Below are 14,281 nucleotides of genomic sequence, written 5' to 3' on the forward strand. Positions count from 1 at the left end.
CATTGAACATTTTTCAAAGCGACTCCATATCTGTATTTTATCCAAGTTTTTCTTTGCTTCATGCAAATACTTTCCTACAACTTTTTTTCCACACTAAAACGTTCATGCAGAGAATCATATTGTGTTTTTATGTTCATAAAATATCTACATGGACAAAATTAATTCCCAATGCAAGGTTCATGTCTCTATCGCATTTTGTACAAAAGTTACGTACGTTCAAAGTCTAGGTTGCGTGACGTTTCGAACACCCTGCAGAAGAAATGACCAAAATGTGTCTTCTGGCAGCTACATCATGAAAAAATTATTTAGCTATTTCCAAAACATGACATTTCGAACTCTAAACCCTTAACTGACACAACAAGTGAAATAGGTAATTGGTAAAGAGCCAAAGAAAGCCAAAATCTCAGTTATTTTTCCAGAGAGTCTGTTTTTTATCAAGAAAAAAAACATTAATTCAAAAAAGCCACCTTTTTTGCAACTCTAACAACTAAGTAGATTGACAAATGCACTTTTTTCAAAAATGTTCCGAGGCGACAAAGTTTTGTTTTATTGTGGTTCTTTTCTTGCGTAAAATTTTATTCTGCAATATAGAAAGGGAAGTTCTCATTTGAAAAAATCATATATCAGCATTGGTTTCGGTACTACTTTACTATACCTGAAACACCTGGGAATCATTTCTTTCGCACTTTTTTACATTGCTAACGTACTATTCTGCATTCCGGAACACTTATTTAGGTGAAATAATTGAATTTGTTAGGAAAGTAATGTATATTTCTTAGATTTACGAGTACTAACTGTTCTTGTTTATTTCCACACACAACATGGCGATAGCTTACCGTTGATCGTTCCTTGAGCCAGAAAAACCATTGACGTTAGCCCAAAAATTCACGATAGCCCCAAGAACCATCACGGGGACGAAGTATGCCTGCTAGGTTAGGTTAGGCCTGTTAGGTTTGGTTCCATTAGCACTCCTTTCGTTCAATTTAGCATATACGGACAATACGAGAGCGTATTGTGCTCTCATGCAGGAAGCAAATGGCAGCAGCAGCAATAGCACGTCGGAAATAGATTTTCGTACAAAACCACATGCATTCGCATAAAAATGAATCAAAATTACATTCCCGAACATCAACAACGCTACAGAAAATGATTTGCGTAAGTACTTTCTCCCGTAAATTTGAAGAAATCTGTCTCAGGTATAGTAAAGTGTTACCTTGGTTTCACCAACAGTAACACCATCTATGACATAATGAATAGCACCAACTTACATTCCCCTTTCAGCACTATATTTTAGAATAAAACATTTTTATATGATGTGTATTTTTCATTATAACTGACCACCCAGTACATAAATACTGCTCACGGTTATCATTGTGCAATGATCTTTTACAAGTTCAGTTCAGAGATGCTAATTTGTCCATTTCCAAGATGTATGCATACGGTGAGTCACATAATTATTCGGACAGACAAGATTTCTGAATATTTACTGACGTAGTCGTGATATAATATGATGATAAATGTTTAATATTTATTTAACAAACAAAACACAATATGAGCACACTGTTAAGTATCTTCAATTATGTTTAATATAATATATTAGTAAAATATTTTCATTAAACAAAACAAACATTTTTTGTGGGTTAAACAAAATTATTCGGACACATGGAAGGAGAAACAGGAAAGCACGAACAGAAATGTCAGTATCTGGTAGGCATCCCTTTCATTTTTAACACCTCGGATAAACGATTTGGCATACTTTCTACCAATTTTCTGGTGTACACTGGCGATATGTTGGCCCATTCATGTTGAAGTCTCTCCTTGAGGTCTGCCTTTGAGGTTATAGTGTTTTCCTCACTTCTTTTTCCAACTTACACCAGAGGTGCTCAATGACGTTCAAGTCTGGAGACTGCGGTGGAGGATGGAGCACTTTTGGGCAGTTGTACAATAACCATTCTTGTACTACGCGGGAAGTGTGCTTCGAGTCATTATCTTCATAAAACATAAAGTTACAAAGAATGCCCATCATTTCAGCACTAGTCTTTAGATTTGACTTCAGAATGTCAAGGTAGTGGTACCTGTCCATTGTCTGTTCGATGAAAGCCAATTTACCAACACCTTGGGCCGACATGCAGCCCCAAACCATTACGTGACCACCCCGTGTTGCTTGCATATTTTTCCCTCGGAGCTCCTCATTTGGTTTACGCCACACTGTTACCCTCTCATCTGACTCACAAATATTGAATTTACTCTCGCCAGTGAAAATTACCCGATTCCACCATGTCTGATCCTTTTCTAAGTGTTCCTTTGCAAACACCAGTCTTCTTGTCCTGTTTGGCTTACTTACAAATGGCTTTCTCCTGGCTACACGGCCATGATAGTTTGCCCTTCTGAGCACTCTTTCTATAGTTTCAGGATGACTATGCTTTCCACTCTCCTCAGCTACCTCAGCACACATCATTGGAGCACTCATCTTAGGTTTTTTTTTAAATTTTCCTCACGATTACTGTCTCTTCTCTGGGGGAAAAAATTCTTGGTCTCCCTGTATGAACGTGGGATTCGATCCTGTCTTCATCTTTAAATCGCTTAATAATATCTGCAACTGTACTTTTTTTTCATTTTCAACATTGAGGCAATTGCACGGTAAGTTTTACCCTTAGCGTGGTGCCATATCACTAACTGACGTTGTTCAAATGAACTTTATTTTCCCCTTCGCCCCATTTCTACATAGAATATGTTCTTATATCACAACTTTCTTAAAAAAACGCGATCGTAATTGCTATAGAAACCTACAGGAAACCAGAGTTAATATATATGAACAGAGTATACATACATCAATCAATCCGTAAATCGAAATTGTCACTGTATCGCAAACTTACGTTAACATTTACTATGTGTCCGAATAATTTTGTGGCACTATTTTTGCAACGGTAGGGATTCATCCTTCGTTATATTGTTGCTGATGTTCGTTTTTTAACATTTTATCGTCCAATTTTATGCTAAACATGACATTTTTTAAACGAAAATCAACTTCAACGCTGTACACAGATTTCACACCCTTCCCGCTCTTAAACGTTAGAAATTTACTGTGTGTCCGAATAATTATGTGACTCACTGTATATTAATTTCAAGATATTATGTTGTGAAAAATAAGTTATGTAATTGACTGAGCTCATAAGTCGACACTGTCTGAAGAGTTCTTTTCACACCGAAAATATTGTATACACATGCAGATGAATGTAAGTGAACAATTACCAAGCCAATCAAACCTACTCAAAATATATAAATACTAATATATTAAGTAGGAACATAATTATAATGACTACAGTACCAAAACTGACACTCTTCACCTACACATAGCATCAAAATGTAAAGAAAATTCTCCCCTTCCAAAAAAAAATATATATGGGAATTAATCAAGAAAATTCCAATTATATGGAAGGAATGTTTATATTATGATGATAGGATGACACGATTGGAATCTAGGCTTATTTACTTCTTTATAAACAAATAGGAAAGTAAGATACATAAAAAAAAACTGAGTGACTATTTTCACCAGATTTTAAACTGCATGTGCATGATCTACAACCTGGCCTGTGTGTATTCTTTAGTTGTTTATGTGTATGAAGCTTACGTCAGGGTGAATTTATTGTCGTGCAGGAGACAAGTACTTTTTTTCTGCATGCTATGGAGTTGGGAAAATACTGCAAGGTGTTCTGATATGGATTAGTATGTGACGTAAGTATGAAGGGGTATTACTTTCCTAAATGCTTTCATTGTTAGGTTAGGCAGGTCAGGTTTAGGGCTGTTAGCATTTAAATTACTTCTGTAGATATTCCCAAACACCTGATCATGGAATTTCTGGTCTTCAGCACTTTCTGCTATTCTCACTGCCTGGTGACAGTAGTAGTCAAACCAATTTTTAATTTAAAATAACTTCTTAACAGTAAGTTCAGCAACACTGCCAATCAATATTATAAAATACAATGTTATTGTACGATTCAGGTAATTATTCTTGCTTGTGAAAATAACACATATGCTGTTTTCAGCACTTGGTGAAAATAGCTCTTCATGCAGTTCTTAGCACCTGGTGAAAATAGCTCTTCATGCTATTCTCACCACCTAATGAAAATAGCCCTGTATGGTATTCTCACCACCTGGTGAAAATAGTCGCGTTCAAAAAAAAAAAAAACTCCGAAGACTGAATAGACAATATTTCATTGTAAAACCAAACTGCCATGGAAAATTTGCATTTGAACAACCAAAAAATTTCATAACGTCATAAGAAATTATAGAACACTACATGATTAGAAACTACGGTATCATCGACACTCCATACCCCCGCGATAAGGTGATGATTATTGTGTCATTTATGAAGATTATGTACTACACAAACGATTTGTGTTTTTTTTAGCTTTAAGAGATGTACAACCTTTGTCAGAAAAGTTCCAGGACTGATTTTTTTTCTTTACCTATGATATTCAGTTACCTGATATGTGTTCTGAATAATCATGGCCACGGAAGTGTATCCATGTAAACTCACTAGGTGGCAGGGCTGTGCTTTCCAACCCACTGTTTGGCTTCTTTACTTGGAAATTACTCGAGTGATGTGATGGACGTGGATTCTGAGCAGAGGGTTAACATTAAGTTCTCTGTTAAGATAGGAAAACCTCTAGTGAAACATGGAATATGATACAGCAATGTGACAAGGCATTATCGAGAAGCCGTGTCTTTGATTGGCACAAAAGGTTTTGGGAGGGCAGAGATTCAGTGCAAGGCGATCCAAAGACAATGTTGATCACATATTTTTATGCTAAAGGTTTGATGCACCATGAATACCTGCCTGAAGGATAAACGATAAATCAAAACTTTTATATTGACGAGCTGAAATGTTTTTGTCAAGCAATTTGGTGGTGCCACCCTGATTTGTCGGCATCTTAGCAGTGGCTGTTATTGCACGACAATGCAAGGCCCCATATTGCATCTTTTACAGTAAAAAAAAGTATAAAAAACTTACGTGAGTGAGTATAATGATTGCAGACATATACTCACTCACGTAAGTTTTTTATACTTTTTTTTACTGTAAAAGAATCTATTTAGTGAGTAAACGCGCAGATTTCCAAAATGCCCATATTGCTTTATCAGTCCAGGAAATTCTGGCCAAGCATTGTATCCCTGCTCTACCACATCCCACATATTCACCCGAACTGTCACCCTGTCATTTCATCCCCCCCCCCCCCCCCCAACCACATGTGAAAAAGCTGCTGAAAGGGAAGTGTCATGAAGATATTGTAGCAATCTAAACAGTTTTTGCGACAGATGTGCTGAGAAGCCTCCTGGATGAAGCTTTCTCTGCTTGCTTCCATGACCTCCAGAAACAGTGGCAGCTGTGTATAGATACCCAAGAGAACTATTTTGACTAGACCTAGGACCATTAGTTCCTAAGTTGAATAAATTATTTTTTACGAGCTCAGTCCTGGAACTTTTCTGACAAAGGTTGTATTATAGTGGAGTAATGAGAGTTTTTTTGATGGGACTATTTATGACGTCACTTTGATCGTTGCCATCTGCATGTGATATGAAGGAACGTGTTGTTACGTTGTTTGTGTTTTGTAACTTGGGGCCGTGTTGGAAATATCAAGAGATTGAAGGTTGGCAATCCTGGTGTTACATCAGGGTCAGGGAGCATGAGATTTACTGCAGACGATGTTTCGGTAGACGAGGCATGCCTACGAGGTTAGGTTAGGTAGCATTAGCATAAATACAATGACAAATTATTATTTTGGCTAAGAGAACTAAACCTAGCTAGCCTAACCTAACAATGTAAGCCCCGCGACGTCAGAATACAAGGTTGCTAAAGTGTTGTGCAATAAGTGAGACCATCATGTGACATGGTACTGCTCCGGATTTTCTTAGGAAGGTGGGCATATGTTTTTAGTGTGGTAAGTGCTATCAATGAAAATGTGTGATTTGTCTGCCAATTGACACATTTCGCCACTGCAATCATGTAGCAGAAAGTGCATTGTTTTAAGGCTACTTTTAAATATTATATTTTTGTTCGCATTGGAAATAGTTGTTAAGTTAGGAGGGCCAGGTTTCGTCACAATAGTGATTTCACGTTGCTTTCTTAGTACTCTCAAAAATTATGTATTCTCGTTCGTATTGGATATGGTTGTTAGGTTAGGAGGGCCATATTTGGTACCGATAGTGATTTCGTTTTTGTTACGCCAGAAGTGTTAGTTTTGCTGCTGTTTGGGAATTTTTTACGGGAAAAATAAGTGAAAGTAGTCCGGAATAGGAGTTTCTTGTGCTTACGCGGGTCATACTTTGCGATCAAATATCTCCATTATTTGTGGTTTCCTAAAGCTGGAACCACTTTTATATTAGGTAAAATGTTGAAATCTGTTGATTTAAAAAAATCGACATAATTCTCGAGGGGGTACAGTGGGTCGACGGCCCCAAAATTACCCTTAATGTGGGATGTCATTAAAACTTGCTTTGGTAAACGGAAAATTTTAGCAGTAATGTCAGACAAATGGGTAAGACCCGCAAAGTTTACAGCTTTCAACTGATGAACGTTAAGCTCCCACACAAAAAATAATTAATATAATACAGGCTGCTGTTTCTAATCTATTCGACTTACCTGTATTACCTTAAAGCAGGAAATTTCAAAAATCTATTCTGGTTCATTTTGAAATTAGATGATTTTATAAGTCTGTAACAACATTTCTACATATACGACTAGTAATATCTGCAAGAAACGTGTTAATAATACTTCTACTTAATCCAAAAAGCTTGAGTTCAACATTTATTTGAAAAACATGTGCAAATCAGCATTTCCTTCACTTACCACTGTTACTTTCGTCCATTCTCTAATGCATCAATGTATTCCTCAAAACTGTATGAAAGTCAGTTATTCTTTAATCACAACAAATAGATGGGAATGCCATCAATTATATACGATAAAACACAACTATATAGCCCTGATAAATATTTTTCTTAAAAATATTTCCTTCGATGAACAAACATACGTATCCATTTACACCTCACATAAAAGCGCGCGAAAATGAACGTTCGTGAACGAGTCGTTAGGGAACAACTCCTTCTTAGGAACTGCTCGCTCGCTCGCAGTGTACAGTGGGATCCATGAGTTTTACCGTGCAAATTGTCTATGACTGTTTTCATTAATTTTTCTCTTACATCGTATGTGTTTTTAAGCGATGGATTTTTATGCATGCTGGTGCAGAAGTTGTCAACAGCTTGTTTTGAGTTTTCTTTTAATTCTTGAAGCTCTTATTGGGCCAAATAAAGTGCACGAACATGGTGATGGACAATTTGTTCTGTAATATTCATGGATCCCACTGTACTACAAACAGACCCAGGAATCGTTAGCATTGAACGATTAGGTGAACAGTTCCTGCAAGGGTCAGTGGCGGATCCAAAGTTACAATGGACATTTCCAATCTTTTACATCAATTTTAAAAACTACACCCTGTAAAATGACCCCTGCAAGTTCTCGCGTTTCTCTGCGTTCAGTTTAAGTACAGCGCTTTGAATAACGTAGTGTGGAAAACATAGGGTTACCAGATCGCTGTAAGGTAATTGTAGGACATGCTGTCCCAAAATGTAGGGTCAAAATGTAGGACACAAAACATTCTCAATAAATAATAAATATTTCTATAGAACACGGAAAGTAGTTGAAAAATGACACTTTTCAGTTTTAAGAAATGAATTCTTAATGAATTTTTAAATGCAAAATTTCAAAACTTACAATCATACTAATAAATGCACCTCTTACTGCATGATTTAAGTGGTACTTCTCAGAGGAGACAATTTTTATCAAAATCTCAGGTTTAGTCAAACTATATTTATATTAGAGTGGACAGTCAATTTGAAATTATAGGGACCAGTAGCAAACGAACATTTTACAGACTTTATGAAAAAATAATTCTCTCTTGAGTCTGTTGTGCTGATGGTAATGAAAGTACTCTCTCAACATTTGAATTATGACCTGTAATGGCAAACAAATATTCAGCAATTACAGCAATTTAAAATGGTTTGTGAAGTCTCATTTTGGGTAGTTTTTAGTTCAATAACAGGGTGTCTACCAAAATAACACATCCAGAATTCTTGAATTTTTCTGGACTCTTCTAGACCGTTTTTCCTTTGTTGATTAAGTGCTTCCTTTTTCCCGTTTGTTTAATAGCAGGACAAACTTTTTTTCTTTTTGTGCAATGACTGAATCAAAATAAATTTCACCATTGAGTTTGGAAGCGCAGTCCATGGACTTGTAACTTGCATGATTTTTTCTGTTACCTATTTTTATAATTAATATTATGTAACGCTCAAAATGTAGGACATTTATGATATTTTTCAAATTCCTCCCGGACGCCGGACATAAGGCTAAAATGTAGGACATGTCCGGGAAAATCCGGACGTCTGGTAACCCTAGGAAAACGGCACTGTTCTGGGCTCTCTGGCTGGTTCCACTCGAATATGATACCGCTAGAGGCGCTGGTGTCGGCACAGCTGCATGGTATTCGTCTGCTTCTATGGTCTGCTTATCTTGGAAGTAAAAGAAGTTTTCGCTGCAACGTCAGGTTCTTTTACATGAATAGATATGGGAAAAACTGCTTAGCGGTAATCCCAAGTAAAATGTAAATAAAAATAAATAAATCTTTTACATGAAGCATTTCTATGAATGTGATAATTGCTATGATATTTGGTACAGTGGTTGCGAATACATTAATGAACATTCTAGACAGTCCACCACGTCCTGTTATCGTTACTTACATTAATAATACGGGACAAAATATACGGTTGAAATGCTCTTGGTAACTAAATGTTTGTGTATGAATTAGGTTCGTTATTATCATCATCATCATCATCATTTGTTTTAAAGCTATACACACGGAAGCATTTCTATATTTCGTCTCTTTTCTTCCGCTTTAAACTTTAAAGTAATGCGGTGATGATGATAATGATTATTGCATGAAACGACAAGAGGAAATCCACAAAACTTCCTTAGTGCCATCGACAGTGTAAGGAAACTTTCAGACCAATGGGACAAGCGACACGGGATGTTCACACTGATGTGATTAGTGACACAGACACTTTCAGACTGTAAAATAGAATTCATCTCGTCCCCACGAACGTGGTTAAAAATATGGAAACAGTAACGTATAAATTAGCAGTAACAGCACAAAATGAAACCAATTATCAAGTGGAATATTATCTTTCCCTGAACAGTAAGTATATATATCCTTTAGCGCGACACAAATGAAAAGTCTCATCATAGGGACGCTGCAGCTCAATTCATTGCTGATGCAGGACAAATTCAATCTAATTTTTCTCCCATATGTAAAAAAAGAAAACACCTCGATAAAACTTTCTCAGTATGAAGAGGAAGGAAAGTTAAAAATATCAAAAAATGAGAAAAATCGATTAGGGGTGTTTTGAGCTGTTCAAACTTGAAATTTGAACAGAGTGTTCAAATTTTACTAAGTTTCAACATTTGATCATCTCATAATATGCAACAGTCCTTCCTTTATACAACGAGCTCAAGAAAGCTTCTGTATCTTCTTTCGTTCCCGAGATATACTTCATTGAAAAGAGCATTTTGCTCAAAAATGACATTTTGAACAACCCTCATATAATTCGTAATAATCATATTTCAGCAAAATCCTTTCACAGGTATCAGTTTTGGAGCAAAGCAAAGTTGTGTACCAAATATAATCAAAATCGGTGACTATGAGGGTCAACTTCTGCCTGATTTGACGTGGAATGACCAAACACACACACACACACACACACACACACACACACACACACTTACACATAGAATGTAAAAATTGGTTGGTTGATTTAAGAACTTGCCCCACCCCCTCCGAAATAAGTTCCGACGTCCCTGGATAGTATGCACTATAAACGAACATTCCATGCTCAAATCCCTACTTCTACCAGTGTATCAGCTGTAACTGTGGCACATCCCAAGATGGCGGTTTTACCTCACCCCCTTCCCCTCACGGCTTCATTCCCCTCGCCCGGAGACTACCAAAGTTGCGAGGCTAGCGTTGCGCTGAAAACACGCCCCGCCATGTTAATACGTCACTACTTAGAGAGACCTCGTTTGTCGTCTGCTTCGAGCGTCCAGTTTACTGGGGTTAGCCCATGGTGGAAAGATTAAAGAGGTGCATGCAAGCCGATCCTGAAAACTCTCCCTTCCGGCGCATGATGTCATCATCGTTGCCGGAGAGGACTACGGGCCGTCCCCTCGCTCTACAGTGAAGCGTTCTTCGTGAACCAAAAACATTTCAACTACAGACTCAATATAACGTCAAAACAGGTGGAATAACCATATAATGGTGTACCGAGCGGAGGGTGTGTTGGGGTTGCAGCCCCCCAAATGTACGAGCCAAAAAATTGAGGAAAAATTTAAGGAATAGTTAAGAATGTGGGGATCTTGCAAATATCAAATACAATGTTGTGAAAAAGTGTCGTTTAGTAATACATCTCTTTCCAGCCTTACTGGTCAGCGTAAGCCTAGTGCATAGCTTTCTTCTGTGTTTTCTATTAGTCTTACACACACAAGAACCTTCGTGTCCAAGCATGTTGAGTGTCAGACTTAGCGAAGGATTCGACGTCCAGTCCAGACTTGGGCATTCCTTTCACAGTGTTCTCTCATGGATTTCATGTATCATAATGGACATTTCCACTATGACATGAAATACGTTTTAAATCTATTCATTTTATTGATAATGACACCAAACGGAAATATGCAAAATATCTCGGCGATATTTGTTTTGGTTCTCGATATTCTGAAATTCACTGCTGAAATTCACCTCCTACGTCACAGATTTGAAAACGTCCCGTAAACTAGCATGGGCCGTGCAAGCGACAGTCATTTCTTACTGCCTAAAACAAGTATCTTGTTATAACTTCCAGTGCAAAAATCATGTGTGCTCCATTTCTTGGATATGAATTATACCCTAACAGTATAGCAGTATTTACTATAATTCAGCCACTCGGTTGAGGGTTTTCATTAGGCTGACAAAGCAATACTGGTAAGGTAACAGTCAATGGCTGAACACGTGAACAGCCTTGTTCATTGCCAATACATAAGTTCTGACTGGCAAGAAATTATTGTTACAAAAATGTCTTTTCTGGCATTACAATTATTTTCGTCATATTTTCTTCGCAATTTTTAAAATAACAATACGTTTAGACAGGGTCGAAATCACTGCAGATTGGTGGGGGGAAGCAGCAGACAGTCACACACACACGTATATATAATGTCATTAAATATGTGTGAATTATTAAATAATGAAATTAAATTATAAAATATACAATATATTATATCGACAGTCCTTCATTCAAAATGTAATTGCAAATTGAAGATTTTAATGTAGCTACTACTAATGCTATGAACAATGACTTGGCTAAGGAGGAAGGGACAAAAATTAAGAGGCATTAAGAGAAGATAATAGTTTCCTGTATAAAATCCACATATAAATGCTAATACGTGTTTTATTAATATGTTTATATACTTCGCGGTTGCTAACGAAAGCCGATGAGAAATGGAGAAGAAATAACAAGTCGGTCTTATTTCTGTATTCTGGGGTTAGCTGTGTTCAGTGTCCTTAGAGATGAGGCTCTTTGATGTCCGTTACTTTTGTACGTTTTCGATATTATTCCAGTCAAATATATTCGAATCCCAAATGAATTGTTTATGTTTCTTGTTAAAACAAAAACTCCCTCCGCGGAAGAGATTGGTGGGGGGAAATTTCAGGACAAGATCATTGGTGGGGGGAAAGTCCCCCCTGGATTTCGCACCCTGCGTTTAGAACACTCGGGTTTACACGCCAATTTCTTATATAAGAGGTGATATTGTAAAAAAAAAAAAAAAGAGTACGTTTTTAAATTTCCTGCAGTAAACGACAGTTTTCTTCACTTAATATATATATGGCAAATTTATGTATTTATCCTATTTTACGTCGCTTTTCCGTCATATTGTTTAATGGTTAGTATGTATCTTCTCTAATGTCACATTTCTTCCCACTTTTGGGTAATCGCGACAATGACTACGAGCAGTGTGCAGGAGAAACTTCCCCACCCCCACTGCCACCAACACCAACCAGCACAATCTAGGTATCACCCAATCTACCCACAAGACGAGACGAAACTTTGGTCTGGCCAGTCTCATTTCGAAACATTCACTTTTTCCGTCTCCTTTAATGAGATGAGACGGGAAATGTCTCGTGTCGTGAGCAACACTAACGTTAACAATAGAAGTATCCCCTTAGGCCTTCTGTCCCCAAAGGCTCGAGCAAACCCCCCTCCTCTACTAAACAACTTCCACTTCAATGAAAGGAGATTCACAAAGGAACAGTCATGCCCAGCCAGTAGCGTACGCAGGATTTCGTCAAGGGGGGGGGTTATTTCTAAAACTTTCTCCAAATTCACATTACCTTTGATTTATTATACTTTAATTAAATAATAATAATCACAATTAATTAATAATACTTATAATTAATTAATTAGCTGAATTACTACTAATACCGCTACTACTATTGTGTAGTAGAGATATACATAAATATACCATTTATGAAAACAATAGAAAGAAATTACTTTCTAATCATTCAATTTTTATCAAATCCTGGGAGCATTTTTTTGTTTTTGTTTTTTGTCTGGTCAACGAAGTGAGACATTTCAAGGTGAAGAAAATCCATAAAACAAGAAAATATATTAAAATAAATTGAAATAATTAAAGTATGGAACTCATCCAAGAAGCTGCGGTGGTCTGGTCGGTAGAGCATCTGACAATCATGCGGGAGATCCGGATTCGATTCCCGAAATTGGTTGGAATTTTTCCGGCTTCTTCCGCGCATAAATGTCCCCGATAATTCACATCTGGATTGTCTCACTGTTCTTACCAACAAAACATTTTCCAATAGTTAAGCTTATTGTCTTTGAATAATTGTCTAGTCAACAAGGTGAGACATTTTAAAGAGAGACATTCAAACGTGCTGTGGTAAATAATACAATGGGAAGGCGGACTGGTGACTGTATTCTTGTCCGCCTAGCCTTTGTCTATACATTAGCCTCTAACAACGAACCAAGAACTTTCTTTAGTTAATTCTCATTGTTCACACAAAAAAAAATACATGATCCTTGTACACTGGCGTACGTAAGTAGTGTAATTGGCCCTATTATAAACCCGAGAAAGTATGAGCCCCCCTCTGGCAGATTTGCCTACACTTAAAACTAGCTCAACATGCCCATATGAGCTTTTTGCTCAAGTGTGGAACCCTGTCTAATCCAAGATTTTTGTAAAAATGCCCTCGGGAATTTCCTGAGAAAGTATGACCCCCCTCAGATTGATTTGTCTACACTTACAAAACGCACTTCTGTGAGATTGTTGTCCATAAACCTGTCAAAAATATGCCCCTCTTGATATTTTTTTTGCCCACACCTAAAACTACGCCAAACGTATTAACACACACACACCCACCCACCCACACCCACACACACACACACACACACACACATATTTACTTCCGGTTTAAGTTCAATTGGACACCAGCCTCAATTTGTTTATCTAATATTAAAACAATGTAATATGCAGAGACTTTCTAGAATTGCTCTGTGACTCTCTCATTTCTTACATCATAAACATGTGATTTTTCACCTATGAGAATAACACTACATATGGTGTCTTCAGGGAGTGTATCGTGGAATTCACAGATAATTTTAATGTTTGTCCTGTCATTAACCACAACTTGTTTCCTTTTTGAGGTGTTGATGACAACATGGGTCTCTGTGCTTTGAATTCATCTGGTGTGTAATACATGTCAGTATTGCCCGAGCCTGGCTGATATTTCTACAGCACTGATGAGCAGGGATGGAACTGCATGTAAAACAAGACAGGAAATTTGTTACACTGATGAGAAGATCCTATTAAAAATTAAACTTGTTAGAATTGATTACTGACAAGAATAATAATTATGAAGAAACGCAGTCCCTATCTCTGACAGAGCTATGCTGTGATGAGGTACAGGCTTCAGAAAATTATACCCAAGCAGATTTCAACCTTGCCTCTTCCTGCATACAGACCCGAGCCTGGCTGATATTTCTACAGCACTGATGAGCAGGGATTTGGAACTGCATGCAAAACAAGACAGGAAATTTGTTACACTGATGAGAAGATCCTATTAAAAATTAAACTTGTTAGAATTATTTTCTTGCATCGATTATACAATTGTTAGAGCATATAATCATAGAACAT

At 37.2% G+C, this 14,281-nt stretch overlaps 1 protein-coding gene across 1 annotated transcript in view; it reads right to left on the reverse strand.

The window, feature by feature from the left end:
• PolA1 (DNA polymerase alpha catalytic subunit) overlaps positions 1 to 7,042 on the reverse strand; it is a 113,283-nt gene extending 106,241 nt beyond the window's left edge. The window contains exon 1 of the mRNA XM_083130028.1: positions 6,848 to 7,042. Within this exon, the coding sequence (XP_082986154.1) occupies positions 6,848 to 6,866 (19 nt within the window). The 5' untranslated portion in view covers positions 6,867 to 7,042. The remainder of the gene's footprint in view (positions 1 to 6,847) is intronic.
• Between the last annotated feature and the right edge of the window lie 7,239 nt (positions 7,043 to 14,281).

Source organism: Lepisma saccharinum, chromosome 10 (genome assembly GCF_977018435.1).
Source record: "Lepisma saccharinum chromosome 10, izLepSacc3.1, whole genome shotgun sequence".
Taxonomy (NCBI): domain Eukaryota; kingdom Metazoa; phylum Arthropoda; class Insecta; order Zygentoma; family Lepismatidae; genus Lepisma; species Lepisma saccharinum.